The 19,387-nt window shown below is 39.9% G+C and overlaps 2 protein-coding genes across 2 annotated transcripts; both read right to left on the bottom strand.

The window, feature by feature from the left end:
• Positions 1-86: 86 nt before the first annotated feature.
• On the bottom strand, positions 87-4,879 carry LOC139718602 (monomeric sarcosine oxidase-like). Its single transcript, XM_071630068.1, has 5 exons — positions 4,763-4,879; positions 3,179-3,332; positions 1,818-2,411; positions 840-989; positions 87-349 (listed from the first exon to the last, which is right to left on the bottom strand). Exons 1-5 carry the CDS (start codon positions 4,877-4,879, stop codon positions 87-89), a joined length of 1,278 nt encoding a protein of 425 aa, XP_071486169.1.
• A 2,350-nt stretch (positions 4,880-7,229) lies between these two features.
• On the bottom strand, positions 7,230-12,577 carry LOC139718601 (uncharacterized). Its single transcript, XM_071630067.1, has 4 exons — positions 12,412-12,577; positions 11,058-11,648; positions 8,471-8,620; positions 7,230-7,486 (listed from the first exon to the last, which is right to left on the bottom strand). Exons 1-4 carry the CDS (start codon positions 12,575-12,577, stop codon positions 7,230-7,232), a joined length of 1,164 nt encoding a protein of 387 aa, XP_071486168.1.
• Between the last annotated feature and the right edge of the window lie 6,810 nt (positions 12,578-19,387).

The raw sequence follows: 19,387 nt of genomic DNA, 5'->3' as shown, positions 1-19,387 counted from the left end.
CCAAGATGCCGAATCCGTATTGTTCATTATCTCTCGCTTATAATATGGCTGCCAGATTTTACCAGATCATCGTTTCTAGTCCCAGACTATAAATTGCTCTTTGGAGTTTGTTTCGGGTCTACTTCCTTGTACTTGACTTTGAAGAATTCAGCGGGCAAGTCATGGTCCCATGAGCCTTTGGCAATCATCAGCGCCCCCATGCGACCAACCTCGTCAGCAACCATGGCCCCCGAGCCATTACCCCCTACGACAACCCCGAGGGTGGGCGTTACCATGTCGCAGTAATAACGGTCCGTAGGTGTGCGCGTGATGACACAGGTCGCAGCTGTTACAGACTTCGGTGTGAAATCTGGAATATAAATCAACAGCATTAAAAAAAACCCGATGTTATTCGTTTACTTATTTACGTACAATTTTAACAGGCAGTTTGCCTCTTTGTTATTCATACACGTGTCATGCGTGTTTACTTTGTATATAGTCATCTATTCATCAGTAATTATTCAATAGTAATTTATGTTGCTTTATAAATACATTTATGAACAAAGTCATATCTAAAATCTTTAGTGTTTGTCTTGTTAAAAATTGACCGAGAGTTAAACAGAGGTACGAAGATCTATATTTCATAACGGAATTAAAAACATGAAGATCTTTCCCGAAACTGATATTAAATCAATCAGAGTAATTTATGAGGAAACGCTGCATTCACGGGTGTCGATTAAAGTAACGGAAAACTGCAGTGTTCTTTTTTCTACCATCTCACCCTTAAATTACCCCCGCAAAGAAAAACAAAAGACATGGCTGTATAATTATGATGGGAAAAAATGGATGAAAATGTTCACCTGTTAGTAATCCGTAGAGGCTTGTAGTTAGGAACTCTATATCAGCTTGGGGAATTTTCTCTCTTTGACGATACCATGATATGACGTCGTCATACGTAGGTAAAGGTCGATTCAGGTAGAATCCATGACCAACTTTGATGTACACCTTGCCTGGATTAATATAAAATCATGAAAGTCAGCAAATCGACCAATTGTATACATCGGGGTAATTGCATACTGTATCGACGTAAGGTAGTCGGTTTGTGTAGAGACTCAGCAATAACTGTTCATACATATCCGATGGCTTTACATTGAATTAAAAAAGCGAAGTAACTAGTATGTGGCTCTTATGAACAGGTTACTTCACAATTACGACACAATAAGCAATGACACAAACTCTGATAAAAAAAAATTGGTAAAGCACGAACGAAGGTAAAAAAAAAAATCAGTTAAATAGGTTTTATATCCACACAAAGAGATCCGACATAAAGTCTATACAGCACATTTTAACGGCTATACTCATACACATGCGCTTCTCTTGATTGATATTTTCAACTTAAGAAATGAGTTACTTAATTCTGCATGATCTTTCTTAACTCTAAGTTTTACAGAAAAGCAATTAGCACGTGACAATAAAGGACAAGGCTGTACAAGGTAACCTTGCAGTTGTAAGTTGTAAAATTTGCAGATGTAAAATAATATTCCAAGTTTTATCCAGACAAGATTCTTACGAGTCTCACTCCATTGTTTCTGTGGAAGCACTCTGTAAAGCGAATAAGTTGAAAAATGGCCGGTAGGTTTGTACATGTCAGATAAAAGGAGGGGAAAGACCTGACGTCGTGAACTCACACGCATTACGAAAAAAAAAGTTGCATCATATATCATAACAATTTCTCTGCACAGAAAAACTGAACAAAAGCTGGATTGACGTTGTGGAAAATAACAACAAAAAAGCAACAATAGCAAGCACATACAAGGGAAAATAAAGGGATTGTATACCATCCGGATATCGTATAGGAGGAAAGAAGTAAATGTTCCGTTGGTCCTGCATGTCGTCGAATTCGCGCACTGTGCAAGGAATTCCTTCGAGGCGCGCAATGTCCACGTCAGACACTTCCAGAAAGACAACCCTCTCCGTTACCAAGTTAATATCAACCTCGACTCCAGGAGGGAGCAGGCGTCCAAAGTTAGTGAATGCGCCAGTGCATAACAGAACGCGACGTGCGCGAATTTTTCTTCCACCGCTTGTGACAACCTGCATGTATCGACCACCCTCCCGCTGATCGTAAACTTCCCTGACTTCATTGACGACGTCGGTGATCACATCGCAGCCATTCCGTGCTGCGACGGCGATGTTCGCGGCGATGTACTTGCGCGGATTCACGTAACCGGCATTCTCGCGTTCCAGGGCTGCTGCGTGGGTCGCGTCAGTTTTTGGTTGTTTGTCGTGTGAAGGACGCTTGAAGCGCGCGTAAAAACGTGAGATTCCTTCGGCGTCCAAAAAAGTCGCAGGTAGACCTAGGCGTTGGAATCTTGCTATCCGCTCTGCACTTGAGTATATCATACATCCATTTTGATGGAAGAATCGAATGCCTGGTAGAATGAAAGCAGGATAGAAAATAGCCAGTGAGATGAGCTTCTCTTAATTGCTCGAGACATCTTTTTTTTGTCTTTTGTCTTTCTTTTTTTTATAAGAGCCATGTGATATTGTGCTATTTAAACTGTGGTGCGATATAGGACTGTACATTTTGTACAACCATGCGTAGGTCCCTGCAAGTTTTCCGCATTGTTAAAACCATATATGCTGAAAAACGTGTTTGCCTGTCGATTTTCAAATTTCCCATTTATATTTCACCCTTATAGCACGTTGGGTATTCTTACGGTTTGCATATCATCACGTTGTTTATCGAATCGATTGCTACCTTACCACTCCTTTCCAAGTTTTCAGACAGCAAGTGAATAATCACGAATGAAGGTAGCCAAACAACAGCGTTAAGAATCAAAACAATACATACCTACTAACAAACTTGCAATGGATAATTCGGAATGAATAGTCAATGAAGTTAAATTATTGCTTTATCAACAGATCGATGCAAAGTGTCAGATGATGTCCCACTCGAAGATGTTTTCAAACAGAGTAACGTTCCATATCTCATGTTGATAAGTTATCAACTGGTGGTCGATTTAAACACCAGTAGTCATGATCACCTATAAAGACAGTGACCATTCAACCTCGCGGGATCTCAATCTTGTACCGGATTGATCACACAAAAGTACGGTATATCACCACACAATATAAATTGAGTCAAGAATTTAAGAAATTAGGTCATATATTTGCTCATTTTGTCTTTTTATTTTACCTGATTCCCTCTCCAGTTGCCGCAGTCTACTGATCGATCGTTGAGCCAGGACCAGCCAGGTCTCGTGACGTATGCTCTCACAGATTGTGCTCATGATTCGCCCTTCGTCGTAGTGGGCGCCAAACACCGAACGAGTCGAACCTTCCCGCCATTCCTACAGATCGTCAGTCAAATATTGCGATGTCGAAGTGGAAGGCCAAGGACAAGTCAATTGCATTGCCAATAGTAAAGTTTACAAATAAACATTTTGTCTACTGATTCATTTAACAAGCGCATATTTCCCTCGTAAATCATGATCAACTCTCAACTTTTCTGGCAATTAACTTTAAAATGTTTAGTCGCTTTAAGTCATATATAGTCGACTTGGTACATTTTGGAGCAGTGCATTTTATGGCTAGTCATGAAAAAAAGGAAGAATGAAAAAGCAAATGAACGCATACGCTTTCGCATTGATGATGAAATTATCATTTACATGTGCATATATCATTTAAATACAGTATAACATTTACGTAAATACATACACACAAACATTTCATCACATGCACACATAAAATATACACACATGCATTAAACATAAACAAAAACACATACACACACACACACACACATTCACACACACATACATTCATGCAACAAATTACACGATCATTCAGAATACCCAACAGCGCAATCATCACTCGAGCGGATTCCTATTTGGATTCCCCACCACTGTTTAAGACCATCGACTGACACCAAAGGGTGGCTGTAGGCCCTATATGCCTGCCCCCATTTTGGCCTCTCCCCTCTTCCTACAACGAAGACAACTCTATACACGTATCGCAAGCTTGAACGGTTGGTACGGTGCCTTTGGACTTGGACTTTGTCCGGGTTTAACAGGTTTAATTCAGAAGTGGCGCGGAATAGTAGCATGGAATAGGTCCCTAATATTTCCTGATAGTAGCTTATTACCCGTCTTTGCTCTGCAATAATTCTTTTGTTTATGTACGTAGTTGAAGTGATTAATCTGAAATGTCGTTTTGATGTCCCGGATCTAAAAAACAAAACAAAACAACAACAAACACACACACACACACACACACACACACACACAAAACAACAACAACAACAACAAAACAAAACACATTGGTACCTTTCTGTATAGATTTGGATAGATCCTCGTTCATGTCGTTTCTTGCTAGAAGGATACAAGATTAATCAACACTCACTCACAACTTTAAAAGGTTTAACAGCCGAACACCTCCTTTAGGCAGAGTGTCGTAGAAATAATGCATTCGGAGTGTTAATGCTCAGTTAGTAAGACGGGTCTGGATAACCCTTCTGTGATGTCAGGTCACATGACTTATCCAAATTTCAAACGATCGTAATATTCACAAAATTCTCCAATTGGCCTAAACCTTTCTTTTACATAATATTTGTTCCACTGCTCGCATTTTTTTTTCCGGGATGCATGTCTCCGAAACCAAAATGACTGAAAAAAGAAGCCTAACTTGCGTTTAAAAGTATCACTGCAGGATATTCCACTAGTTCCTGCACTGATCCTGTTAGTAATATGATCAGGACACACACGGTATTCTCTGAGGTCACCTGTTCTGTAGGTTCCGCGGGACCAACGAGGCAAGTCTTGACTCCCACACGCGACGAGACCCAGCGAGCTGCGGCCGATCCCGTCATACCGGCCCCCACAACACAGACGTCGTACATCATGGCGTTCTTTCGATGTCCAGGCTGACAATAATTATGCTCTGCTACAGTTACAGCAGCATCAGCACAATGTCAATCATGCAACAGTCTTGTCTTTATGATATGTTTAGCTAATGCTTCCTTTTATTTGACATGTAGCGATAAGCCGGTAAACTGCGTAGCCACACAATGCCTTGCTTGCACCACTTGAACGTGAGCTCACAACCCATTTTAGACGGTCGTCACGCCTTTGCAATAACAGGGCAACAAACTTCATGCAGTACAGTCATTAGATAATGATTGTGCTATATAAAATTGATATATGTATATACATTATATATGATGTAAGATAATGCGTGCAAAGTCTACCGCATAATATGACAATACAGTTACAGCACGGGCTCCATTCAGGTGAGTCACAACTGCCTTGACACTTCGATACAATTAGACAGAGAGAGAGATGGGGGGGGGGGGGACACTCAGGCACATGTGTAGACAATAATACACACATCAGGCTATCATCCCAGAGAGATTATCTATGACTGAATTATATTAGCCAAAGATACTCATGCTGGGATGATATAGTCTGATGGTGATACACTGGTATCCAAATAATGTACATGCATATATGGATATAATAGTGTACGAACTGAAATTATCAAATCATACGAGAGAAAACCAAATGCGGGTATAAGTGCAAGTTCCAGATCACAAGATTATAAAACTGCAGCGGGAACTTTACTGACATAATCAACTGATTTTTTTTTTTTTTATACTACCCGACTATGGAATATTTTGATAAATGAAGGCAACGTTCCCGTAACTTCTTGCTCTTTTTAAATCATGAACTGCTTTATTTGTCATCTTATCGTGGCATCATCATTATAGAGCAGTGTTACAAAAATAAATGATAGATACTATTAACATCGAAGAAAAATGTTATAAATGCACTTTGGAACTCAAATTGATTTTTACAAACATCTGTGTAGGGAGACTTGCTTTAAGTTTACAACTCTCCAATACTGTAACAAATATTCATGCAAATCTTTTTTTTTTTTCTTGATGAAAACAAATTAACAGGTGGCCCGGGGGTCTTGCGCTCACCGGAGTACAGCAAGTTTACCTTCTACACATTCTTCCAAACTACAGTGTATTAACCAAAGTATACATGTAGCAAACTTGGGGAACTTTGGGGATCTCCAGGAGGGCTGGTGGTCCATTGGATACTCTACCACATGGCTATGATATACCTGCCAGATTCAGTTTCAAGATAAAAATGTAATTATGTCTTGATTAGCTAGCATAGCATTGATAATAGATATTTCAGGGAACTTTCTGACAGTTGCTTAAATTAGGGGAATTTACCCCAAGTATTAAAAGTCGGGTCAGCGAACAAGTGAAAGCATCAGCTAAGTTTGAGGAATATCGGATAAGTAGTTCAGAAGTTATTAATAGTCATAAAAAGTGCAATGTTCACACATTGCGAGACAAGATAATTCCAACAATGGTTGCTGTTGCAGTATTGGAAAAAACGATAAAGATCATGAAGGAGATATGACAAAATTTATTTCTCGTTTGTGAAAACTACTAGGCCTACACATTTTTTTTTTCAAATTCTTACCTTCTTACACAGATTGCATTTTCATGTGTCAACTGATATAATATTTAGAATATCATTTTCACCATACCTTCTGAGCCATTATATGGAATGAGCTCTTTTCATGAAGCTAAGTCGATGAAATTATGTGGAGTTATCTTTTATAATTATTTTCTCCATAATTATCGCTTTACTACCGCGAAATCTTAAACTGTTCAGCCTCCTTATCCAGGAATAGATTTAACCAAAGTGGAAATATTCGTAAGTTCATTCAAAACTGATTGTCTGACTTTTCTCAAACTTCACAGATGTATTCTTCCAATATTTTTGTATTTTACTCAATCCTCACTAGTACTTGGGATAAACCCCCTCATTATTTACAGAGACAATACATTTACGATATCTGGCAATGTACATACCAAACCGTGTTCATGATGTTCGATTTTGCGCTTGGCAGTTTTGGTTAAATGATATCTTTCACATATGTGCGTTGGGTTGTGTCTTACTGACACCTACATATTCACTTTCAATCCCTGTCTAACAAATAGATTGTTTTCTCTTATTTCCATAATAACCCATAATAATGATAACACAAAATTGAGCAGCACCTTCTTTGAAATGAAATAAATCCTTATCGAATGAACAACTTAAATTTCAAGCATTCTGTTTCTATAATTAGTCTGGTAATTCATGTCATCCACTGAGTTCGATCTCTTGAGGTTGGCGAGGCTCTGATGCCTGTTGTTATAGAAACCGACCAGCCTCTACTCGTATCTACAGCTTACTCTCAGTATTGAGCGCTCTTCTTTTGTATCTCGCTCTGAAGAGGTGCGCTGGGAGATCGTGGTCCCATGAACCTTTGACAATCATTTGCGCCCCCATGCGTCCTATCTCGTCGGCAATCATACACCCGGCGCCGTTACCCCCGACAACAACTCCGAGGGTGGGAGTCACTATGTCGCAGTAATAACGGCCCGTCGGGGTTGACGTAATCACGCATGTGCTTCCAGTCACGGCTCTAGGACGAAGATCTGAAACAAAATGACATACTTTGTTGTTGCTGTTGTTGTATTGATAGCTGCGATAATTTGGGGAGCACAAGTTCAACAAACTTTTTCTTCAGTGTCACTTTTACCTTGAAATATATCCCGGCAGTTTGGAAAAAAAAATATATCAAGCAAAAGAGTGAGGCTCTAGCTTTTTTGGCAAAGTGAATAAGTCCACTGACGTTCAATCTGTAGGTAACTGAGCTCTGAAAGGTTTAATAGAACAGCTAGTATTCGGAACATTGTATCATTATCATATAAATGAGGTGGGAGAGAGAAAAATAAAATCACTGCTGTGACTCACTAGATTTCCTATGATTCGGCTAATATATAAATTTAAAATTTATGGCAAGTATTAGGCCTACACCATCGATTATGGTTAAAATGAAATAATAGTGATAATGATAATACTAATGATAATGATAATAATGATAGCGATGATGATAATTTTCACTTTTTCTCATAATCATCAATCAAAAATACATCAAATGTAACAAAATGAAATAATACATGATATCCAGCAAGGAGGCCAAACAGAATATTGCAAACATGTACAGAACATAGTGGTCAATCATGATGGTGATGGTCAATGATAGTGGTCAATAACGATGACAGCAGCAATGATAATAAAAATTACAATAATTGCAATGACAACTTAAATAATGGTGAAGGCAGAAGAAAAAGAATGATGTTATTAATCATCATAATCATACTACACGTATTCACTTTGATGAAGATCAAATTAGTAATAACAATGAAAATTATTCACTTTTAAATAACGTTATTTCATAACCGTTTCATGACAGGTATTAAAATATTTGATTGGAACAAGACGGTCCGTGATGACTGGCTTTCATTATGAATGAAAGTCGCAAGGATTTCACTCTAATTCGTTGTAAGGAAGCTAAAAGATATAAACAGAATACATTATGATTGTAGAGTACACATATAGGCATGATAGGGTATTACCTGGCATCCAGTTTAGAAGAAGCGAGCTCACATATTCCACATTAGCTTTCGGGACGTCCCCTCTCTTGCGATACCACGATATGACGTCATTGTAGGAGGTTAAAGGTTGATTTAATTGCAGGCCATGTCCCACCTTCATGCAGTACTTTCCTATATGGTTTGTTTAAAGAGATAAATGTAATCAGGTGTTTAACATCTTAAGATACTAGACAGAGTGTTTATTCTTGAGGCCAATTGTTGCTTTAATTTTTTTTTAAGTAACGGGGCCCAATCGGTGATGATATTGCCCCAGACAGCACTGATATCAAATCAAACGATAGTGTATAACAAATCAAATGATATTTGCATACTGTAAATCATTGTCTCTGTGATAGGATGCAATGAAGTAAAGTGCCTTCACGAGGGAGCTCATAGTAATCTTTGTTTCCATGAGGGGAGCTTATGTAACAAAGAACATTATGAAATGTTTCATCGTGGCCAGTTGTCAAATCCTAACATTTAATTACTTAGCATAATTATAGTATCTATGATAAAGTATTGATACTAGAGCCTTCTATGTACTGTAATTGAAACGATTCGTTGGAGATGTTTCAGTGATTTCGGTCAAATGTTCAGAATGTGATATGGTGTGACGATGCTTAAAATGCGGTCTGTACTACTAACTTATATACTGCAATCAGTCGTATTATGAACTATCTCAACATGGCCATCAAAATAATTTCTCTTATAATATACAACTGCTAATCAACTGACATTTTAGAACATACTATATGCGGAAATGTGCGATCGATCGGATCAAGAGATTTTGCAAAAGGGTAGTTCAATTTCTATGCCAGAGTATTTGTGAATTGAAAGAATTATCACGAGCATGGCCATTTCGGTGTAAGCAACGTATTTCTTTGAAAATGACAGACTTGAAATTTCATGTTGAAGTTGCGCACGAAAATGGACGAATTTTTTCGAGACAAAACTGAAACAGTTGATTAGTAACTACAATTTCGGATAGCAAATCAATGAACTGATTCAGAAAAGTTTCACCTTTCTTGCCAGCAAATACAAAAAGAGTTGGCAAGTATATACCAGATCGCGGTGTCTTGATTGATAGCAAATGTTTACACAACACCATCAGCACAAGAAATACTGTTTCCATCTTTCCTTAAGAAAACTGCAAAGTCAAGAAGACATTCTTCGTGTTCTCTCGATCAGCATGATTCAAGATGATTTTTATGATTTAGAAAATACATTACACTGAAATAGAAAATAATCCGTGACGTTACAAACAAGGGAATCATATATAAAAAAAAAAATATGTATATGTAGCCCAGATGGCTACTAGCACATATAATAAAGAATAGAATAGAAGAAGATAGAAAGTTAAAGAAAACAGAAGCATTACAGTTGTTTTCCAAGTCACCCTGTGACGTCAGTATGAATCAGTCTTGTCCCCTTCTTGGAGTTTAAACCCTTTATTTTGCTTCCAGCTAGACTTCCTTTTTTTTTGTCAATTCTCCTCTCCCAAGAAAAGTTATTGGTCCTAGGAATTTATGAGTTTGACATTGGCTACTTTCTCCTGCTAGTGGTCAGTTCCCCCGCACTCTCCATCCCCAAAGCCCCAATCCAAATTATGGGAATTACGTGTTTTTGCCCTCTGATCCCTAAAACATGAATGACCCTCGCTGGTCTAGAAGGTCATTCTCCAGCAGAACTTCTCCTTTATTTTGATGTACTTTAGTGCATTGGGTCAGACAGGAATTCCAAAGACAAATTCAGGGACAACAACCCAGAAAAATGGTGACGAATCGTTTAAGGAAACAGTGAAAGCAGACCGGTTAACAGACGCCCCAGCCCCTTGGACGAGCTCGATCGACATGCAGACGAGAACCTCATCCCGCGACCCTGCCGATGTCGAGATAAGTGGCCACACCCACTAACATCATTTTCCCTATTAACCAAATCCCTCCCTTTCCCATAGATTAAGATGGTAGAATATGAAGTAACGGTCTCCAAAGGTGTAGAAGAGTTAAGCGATCAGTGATGTGTTCAATTGTGTTGTAAGGAAAGTAATTGGTGTTTGTAATCAAGTATCTACATTTCAGACCTACGAGAAGGCAGGTCGGTGAATAAATATGCTGTGAGCAGCATTAACATTATCCATTATAAATTTTATCCCTTCTCCCGCATTTTATATTCACTGTTGGTGTGAAACAATATTTAGTCTCTTTCTGACGTTTGGAAATTTGTTGATGATTGGTGTCTATGTGATTAGCTAACCCCCGACCAGTACAGAGAGAAGCTAACAGACCAGACCAAAATTTATCCGCCTCTGTACAACATTGGTCGGCCCCTTGAGACAAAAAGGGGTGTGGGGGTTGCATATATATATAAATTCCGTAAATATGTTTTCATCTTTTAAAGTCAAATATACATCATGAAATTTTATTCCACTTCATCAGTGATTCATGACGGATTTAAAAGATAAGAAAGTATACGTGTATATTGCAACTGATATTTGCATAAAATATGATGTAAAATGGGTCATTGGTCATAGAGCATTTTGTCACGCATGTAATTTTCGTGTTATACCTACCGTCAGGATATTTCACCGGGGGAAAGAAGTACGTATTCCTGACGTCTTTAACGTCATCAAATTTGACCACCGTACACGGCATCCCAGAAAGTCGTTGCACGTCGTGTGCGGATACTTCGAGCATGGCCACAGTCTCCGTTGTCATGGTGATGTCAACTTCCCGGCCCTGGGGAAGCAGACGACCGTAGTTGGTGAATGCGCCTGCGCAGAGCAGGACGCGGCGCGCGTGAATTTCTCGTCCGCCTTTTGTGAACACGCGCATGTGTTTTCGTCCTAGGCCATCATGTTCAAGGACCTCGATCACAGCATCGTCAACTAGTTCGCAGGCGTTTCTCGACGCCAGGAGCTTGTTTGCTTCAATGTACTTGCGGGGATTGATGTAACCTGCGCTTTGTTCTTGTAGAATCCCTTCATGTGTTTCAGAATCTTGATGTTTTGACTTCGGCGGTGCTTTTAAATTCCACAAGCTGGATATATCTTCTTGCCTTATCGTCTTGACAGCTAAGTTGCCGGGCAATTTGGAGCGGACGTGACCGATCTTTTTCTTGGTTGAACAGAAGAGACAGCCAACCTCTTCGAAGAATCGAATTCCTGTAAAGGAATATAAAGACAGATTTTAACTATTGCAAAATATACAAATCGTCGTGCATTAAGGACCTTGCAAATACAAATTGTCATGTATCCTCAATTCAGTATTTTGGTAATGCCAAGACAGCTTCGCCCTCAGTAGGCACAATCAGAGAACTACGCATGACTTCATGTGAAGTATTCAAGCTAAGGTGCACACAACAAAAATGACTACATTGTAATTATTTTGTGTGGGCGGCATCTTTTCTACAAAACAAATTCTGGTTCTATATCAACATGGATTGCGTAGGCCTACTGCCATGAACTTTACACATAGAGCATATTTGCACTATTAATATACAATTATGCATAGCGAGATTGTATCCCAAGGTTGTCTATATGTTACTGACGTTTTCTCCGCTGTCCGCGAATGCTTTGAAAATGCTCTAACATAAACTACAAGCGAACTAACAATGTGTTTACTTATCGAACGAAGATGAGCGAGATGCGTTTAGCATATACATGATGTTTGTATAATGTATTATATAGAATGTCAATACATGATAATCAATATTGTGGTACATTAGTCAAGAAAACAGAATTGGCTGGTGTCCCTCTCTATTCCAATTATGATTTCTTTGTTTTTAATTTTCTTTGTAACACTCTTTCGCCACTCTCTCTAAAACGACCTCTCCTGATGACAAGAATCAAAGAAACCTAACATCACGTCCTTATGCGATTCACTTATAGTGATGGTATAGTGATGATTTGATCCATATTTTGATACCAGACAGCCTCTCGAGGGTTCGGAATCTGCCGATAGACCTCCGGACGAGGATCGGCCAAGACTCCTCCTTTTGACCGCTACACAGCGCGCTGACGAGCCGTTCTTGACCGTAGTGCTCCCCGAAATACTCTCGCTGACCGCTGCTCCATTCCTGCATGCCACACATTTGAATGTCAGAAGGCAGTTTCAAAATTTCATATTCAAAAATTGAAGTTTAGAGAATTCAATGAAGGGCTAAGAGTACAGAAGGTAAGATAGAAAGAAACATTCTTTGGAAGAAAATTTGATCGGCAGAACTTTGAGCGAACACAGACACACATGTATTATACCATATATATAGCCTAAGCGTATCAACGCAGAGAATTTACTCTGCATGCAAACTAACAAAACAATTGCCTATTGAAATCCTGTTCTAAATTTGACTTTGTGTTGAAGGTTTTTCGATCTAAGCTGTCATCGGACAACGCTTCTTACATAAAGGATATTGATTTTCGTGAAACATTATGCGCTTCAAGGCCCGGTCACACTGCCCAAAAGTCGCGTAAACGCATGAATCATGTAAGAAATTCGAGCCTTACGCGATACATGCGCGATTTGCGCAGTTCATGAGTTTGTCTGACATGGAACCTTCGTAGTTGTCCGCCGATGTGCGCCGGATCGGCGCTTCACGCGATTCCAGGTTTTGAGCAGCTCAAAACTCGGCTTCGCGTAAGAGTTTACGCAGTATTGCGTTGTTTTACGTAATTTTTGCGTAGTTTGCGTAGTTCTAACGCGGACAATGCGCGAAATATGCGTGGAATATCAGTGATCGTTCGCGGAAATGTTACCGCTACCGCGTTCATGCGCGAATGATGCGCGATTCATACTCCGTTCGTTAGTGATAATGCGTAGGCCCTAGATTATGCGTGGTTTTCCGTGGACCTCAGTCGTCGCGCACAACCACGTATTCGCCCTGTTTGGGGCCTTTGTGTGCCTATGCGCTGAAAGTGCGTGGTTTGTAAGTGATTTTTGCGTGATTTTCCGTAGTTCTTGCGCAATTCATCGGTGATTTTCATCGCGTAAATCAGCGAAAATTCTCGACGGACAAGCACGCACAACCAAATTTCTTGCGTGATTCATGCGTTTACGCGACTTTTGGCAGTGTGACCGAGCCCTAAGACCGCAGCAGTTACCAGCATTAGGCCTACCACTACAATGTAGACCTAAATACTTGGAGCCATACAAATTTATATTGGTAATTACATAAATGCAATTCCGTAAATCAGTGAATGAATTGTCTCGCTGGTGGGACATTGTATTGCGCCGAGACACTCAGAACTGCAGCTATAGAAATCGGGCGTTCTTACCCACTGCCGTACAACACATAGCACTATATACATGTATATAAAACCTGTCGTGTGCATCAAAGCCTATGAAAATCGTCTGTTCGAAGTCCTTACTCATTGTGTTGCCCCCCTCCCCCGCATACTGTTACCACGGACAATGGTACCGTGCTTTAATAATTTATGATACAATATGCGCACAGTTTATTGCCGTAATGTGATTATGACATCAACACTTTCAACCCGAAGCACGGGCATTCGTTATATGAAACAAAACTCCCTTTTCGATTCAAACCCTAAGTGGCATGTTATTATGGTGGAAAAGCAAAGCGCTAAAAAAGGAGGGCCTATATATCAGGGTTTTATGTAGTTGCAGGCCTATGATCATGGAGCTCCATCATGTATCTGCTTTAATTATGCTGTCTTCATGTAATACAGTGATCGCCATCTAGTAATTAAAGCCTAATGGATCAGTGTGCTTGCTAACTATTTTCTTTTTGTGGATCGTAGGCCCTATGTCATCTGCTGATTGCAGCATCATAAAGATTATATAAACTCCAGCCTTGCCTTAATAAAACCTTTAAAGAGGGAAAACATTAGTCATAATTTGTCAATGTGAGGATATTTTCACCAACCACATTCTCATCTCAACTTTACTATCGGCCTAATCTGTGAAAATGACAATTACATTCCTATAAAGAAGCATTCGGTTTTAAGACAGAGATAAGCAGAATCACCTGTTCAGTAGGTTCGGCTGGTCCAGTGAGGCAAACACTGACACCCTTCAGCGACGAGGTCCATCGGGCTGCGGCCGATCCAACTGGTCCTGCTCCGACAACACATACATCATAAATCATTTTTTTTTTTCATTTGAAATGCTGTGTGGATAGAACACGTACGATTGTCAGCTGCACAATGGCCTACGGCAACCCGACAGTATGAGAGCTGTTAGTTAATAGTGCAAGCACACCCCTTGTTTGCATTATCAATATAATATATACTGTACGTTGTGATTCGTTCTACGTTCTAGACTCGGGTCACAGAAAGGTCGACAAAGCTGACGAATCGACGCCTGAAATAAGATATTACACATTGTAACAACAACTAATCAACGACATTCAACATGGACGTCCTTCAGAGCGTGAGATGAGTGTTACACGACGAGGTGTTCCAATGCTAGTATTTGCATAGCCTTTTGGCAAGGCAGGGCTTTTTACACTTGTTTTTCTTAACCCCGGACTTTCTCTGACCCAGGACTATCGTTAGTCCCGTACCAATTTTTTCAGCTTTTTACACTCGCCAATTAGTCCCGTACTATCTCTTGTCCGGGGCTAAGGAGAAAACTGACCTTTTTACACTCGTATTTCTTAGCCCCGGACTTTCCAAACCACATGAATATTCATAATTACGCTGTGTACTGTACACGTACACGCACGCACCGGCAGCACTTGATTACCTCGTTTCTGATTGGTCAGTGAGGGTCGGACTTCGTCTCCGTCGCTTAGCCCAGGATTATTTTTTCGTTCTGTTTACACTCACTTGCTTGGCACCGCAATTGCGGTGCTAGCACCGCAATTGCGGTGCTAACCCCTGCTATTTTGCAGGGCCAGATAGTACCGTACTATCGGTGGGGCTAGCCCACTTTGGCAAAAACGAGTGTAAACAGATAAGGGCTTTTTACACTTGTAAATTTTTGCTTAGCCCCGGACCAACGGTGGGGCTAAGGGGGGGGGGGGGGGCCTTAGCCCCACCGTTGGTACGGGACTATCCTTAGCCCACTTTCTGTTTACACTCGTTTTTGCCAAAGTGGGCTAGCCCCACCGATAGTACGGTACTATCTGGCCCTGCAAAATAGCAGGGGTTAGCACCGCAATTGCGGTGCCAAGCAAGTGAGTGTAAACAGAACGAAAAAATAATCCTGGGCTAAGCGGCGGAGACGTAGTCCGACCCTCACTGACCAATAAGAAACGAGGTAATCAAGTGCTGCCGGTGCGTGCGTGTACGTGTACAGTACACAGCGTAATTATGAATATTCAGTGGTTTGGAAAGTCCGGGGCTAAGAAATACGAGTGTAAAAAGGTCAGTTTTCTCCTTAGCCCCGGACAAGAGATAGTACGGGACTAATTGGCTAGTGTAAAAAGCTGAAAAAATTGGTACGGGACTAACGATAGTCCTGGGTCAGAGAAAGTCCGGGGTTAAGAAACACAAGTGTAAAAAGCCCTAAAGTGGGCTAAGGATAGTCCCGTACCAACGGTGGGGCTAAGGCCCCCCCCCCCCCCCCTTAGCCCCACCGATGGTCCGGGGCTAAGCAAAAAATTACAAGTGTAAAAAGCCCATAGAGAACGGGTGAATGCGTTCACCCGTTTCTCGCAGTGCTCGGTGTGGCGAGTTAGTCTCAATCTTCAGCCACTAGGCCCTGTCAAAAGGCTAGTCTTTGCACAGTATACTGTGTACATACGTCATACGTATACGTATACCATTCTTGCACAGTGACAGATTACTCGGTCTGTTCGCATAATATATTTCATTCATCTATCGTTTAGCACTGAAAGTCAAACTGTGTGTGTGTCTATACTTTTCTATAAAATATTGCTAGAGTGAAGAGGTGTGTGTCTGTAAGTCTAACAGCACATGCAACGATTAGCCTGAAACTCAGACTGTTAATACGCTATCAAAATGACAAGGACATGAACAAACCACTGATCTTTACGTGGGATGTACGGTACATGTATACTTCATATCAAACAGCATACAGCATTGTTTGACCTCTTTCCATGACCAGTGTGAGAGGGCGCTATACACTGTGTATACCGTCAGAGCCTTCTAAGGCTCTGTGTACCGTACGTAGCTCAATGCTGATGCTAGTCATACAATGTATCAGCTCTCGCATCTGTTATTCTTCATAGATAATGTTTACGTGTTACAACCATAAAAAAAGAAAAAAAAAAGATATTGGCAAAGTGAAATTTTTAAATTGTATGAATCGCACGAATATCATTGTCTTCCGTGTTTCGAATCTAAGTAAACCAAAGTGTTTCGCTTCAGACCTGAAGTTTGCAAAGGGGGGAGGGGGGGGAGGGGGTAGCTTGAACCCCTGTGAGAGGACCAAGAAAGACCGGTTTTACGATCCAACAATTTCATCTTTCTCTACAGCTAGGCTGAAACAAATGTAGTCCATCTAAATTTGAAAGAAAGAGTGCCCACCCTCCAAATGAGTTGCATTTTGTAGAAGGATCAAGACTCATTAACCGCATCTCATTAGTTTTTGAGAGGCTGGTATGGCTTATTTTTGTTTATACAATTCTCCCGATTTATATATTTTAACTGCTTTTGGCACGTCAAAGAGATATAAATATGACACAATAATCTACAAGTGTGAGGCCTATGTTACAGACGAACAAAGTTGCATCAATCATTTTCATCATTAGATTAAAAAAATAGATGACTCATGTTCTTTGAACATTAGAAATATTAACTTTGGTTTCAGCAAGCCTTGTTTCACCCAATGTGGCACTGTGGATAAGACGCCTGCCTTTCTATCAGAGAACCCGAGTTCGTATCCCGTCAAGTGTTTAGGTCCTTGTGAGAGACGAGGTGTGAGGAGATGTTTTTATTATGTCCCTCTCAACCCAGAGGTATGAATGGGTATTTGGCAACGCTAGGATAGTAATAATGGCAGGGCACTCTGGCAGAGAAATGTCAGCACTGAAAAGGCTACCCTGAATAAAGAAAGTCATATATTTGCATTGAAATATGATATCTGTTGTACCAAAGATACTGAAGTAAATCAGGAAAATTTACATCAGCAACAACATCAATGATAATGATGATGATGGTGGTGGTGGTGATGATGGTGATTATGATGATGATGATAATAATGATAATCATAATTACAACAACAACAATGATGATGATAATAATAATAATAATAATAATAATAATAATAATAATAATAATAATAATAATGATAATAACAGTAATAATGATAATATTGATAATAATGATAATAATCACGAGCCATTGCAGCCTGGTATAGGAACTGATCAGTGTTGTGGTTGATAAGGATGCATCATAATTAAACCTTATTACTAGGTTGGAGACGTCTTCCTTGGAGGGATAAGTAAGAGATGTATATGATTATGACACCTGCTTTTTTTCTCGTCTTTGCGAATGGAGACTATTGCCATGGTCACAACCGTAAAACTCTCTCTCTCTCTCTCTCTCTCTCTCTCTCTCTCTCTCTCTCTCATTTACATTAAAAGAACCCTGTCTATTGATTGTGTGTATGATCTATCACGATAAATAAAAATACAAAAGTTTCTCAAATACACCAACACTGATTTGATGTGAGTGTAAATGTATTGTTTTCATATAAGAAAAGGAAGTTTCATAGATTGTGTATCTGTGTGTGTGTGCGGTAGGTTTTTACGTGATGGCATTATCCGCTCATGTAATCTGCATAATGTGGTTAAGACTTCTATCAGTGTTTTGTGAAGCTTGTGAAATTCCTCACTCTCTGGTCTCATGCATGCCTTGTGATATAACTATACCCTTTTCTTCAATTTTAGCCAATTAACACACACAAATATACGCAAACATATATATTTAGAACACACACACACATATACACACACACACACACACACACACACACACACACACACATATATATATATATATATATATATATATATATATATATATATATATCAACAGATATGCCACATTCATAAATGATGTTTTGTTTTTTATAGATATACTACTAAATACTTCGCTCTGAACACTAAAGGTTGGAAGACATACGCAGCGACAGGGCTGTTGAATTGTATGCGATAAATATCATTATCATTTTTTATTATCAAACATTGCAATTGGTGATCAGTGTGTGAATAAATAAATACAAACTGTACATAAGTTCTTGGTAACAGCGTAAAATGACTGACAATTCCACATCGTACAATAAACATCTGTCGGAAATACTTCTGGTTGATATCAACATAAAATGACTGACAGCTTCACATCGTTCGGTAAAACATATGTCAGAAAATACATCGTAGCGTCGTTGATATCGATATAGGATGATTTCTGTATTGCGCAGACGAAAATCGAATCACTGCATTGTGTCTACTTCTTATTATAATTCTTCTTCTTCTTGTTAACAAAGTTCAAATCTGGGAGGAGCACCAATTGCACAACATGATTTAAATTTTCTCTTCGTTCGCCCGCCTATTATCTTTATATTCTGCTTCTCGGCAACCTCGCGCAACTCTCCGGCACGCTCGATTAGGCTATCGGGCGCAATCGCTGCGATCAAAGCCAGCACTATCCCTGACAAGCTAGTCTTTTCAGCCTCGCCCTCTGATTCGATTGATTGTCCCCAGTGATTAAAGTATCGAAATCACACATCTTCGCGTCAAACTGATCCAGCTCAGGGTATTTCAACCTCACAACCCCCCCCCCCCCCCCCTTATCATTTTCTACCCCTCTTAACAACTGTTGTAGACTCTCGCAAAGTTGAGGAAAAAAACAGAGAGGAATGTGAAACAAGGGCTGTCGCACTTTGTCTGAATGTGCCGCCTGTAATGGGGCGCTCGCAATTATTGCGTCTTGGTATCTGAAGTTCAATGCCACGACGACGTCTTACCACGCTTCCC

This window comes from Diadema antillarum, unplaced genomic scaffold (assembly GCF_040938485.1).
Source record: "Diadema antillarum isolate AM-2024a unplaced genomic scaffold, OU_Dant_1.0 scf00000097, whole genome shotgun sequence".
Lineage (NCBI taxonomy): Eukaryota > Metazoa > Echinodermata > Echinoidea > Diadematoida > Diadematidae > Diadema > Diadema antillarum.
Note: the sequence above shows the minus strand (reverse complement) of the source record. Positions and strands in the feature narration are given on the sequence as shown.

Excerpts from the sequence above, each read along its gene's own strand:
- LOC139718602 (XM_071630068.1), bottom strand. The coding sequence starts at position 4,879 with ATGTACGACGTCTGTGTTGTGGGGGCCGGTATGACGGGATCGGCCGCA. Across the intron at positions 3,333-4,762 it reads CCGCGGAACCTACAGAACAG|GAATGGCGGGAAGGTTCGAC; the intron begins GTGACCTCAGAG and ends GACGATCTGTAG. Across the intron at positions 990-1,817 it reads TCCTATACGATATCCGGATG|GCAAGGTGTACATCAAAGTT; the intron begins GTATACAATCCC and ends ATATTAATCCAG.
- LOC139718601 (XM_071630067.1), bottom strand. The coding sequence starts at position 12,577 with ATGTGTGGCATGCAGGAATGGAGCAGCGGTCAGCGAGAGTATTTCGGG. Across the intron at positions 8,621-11,057 it reads CCCGGTGAAATATCCTGACG|GAAAGTACTGCATGAAGGTG; the intron begins GTAGGTATAACA and ends CAAACCATATAG. Across the intron at positions 7,487-8,470 it reads TCTTCTAAACTGGATGCCAG|ATCTTCGTCCTAGAGCCGTG; the intron begins GTAATACCCTAT and ends ATTTTGTTTCAG.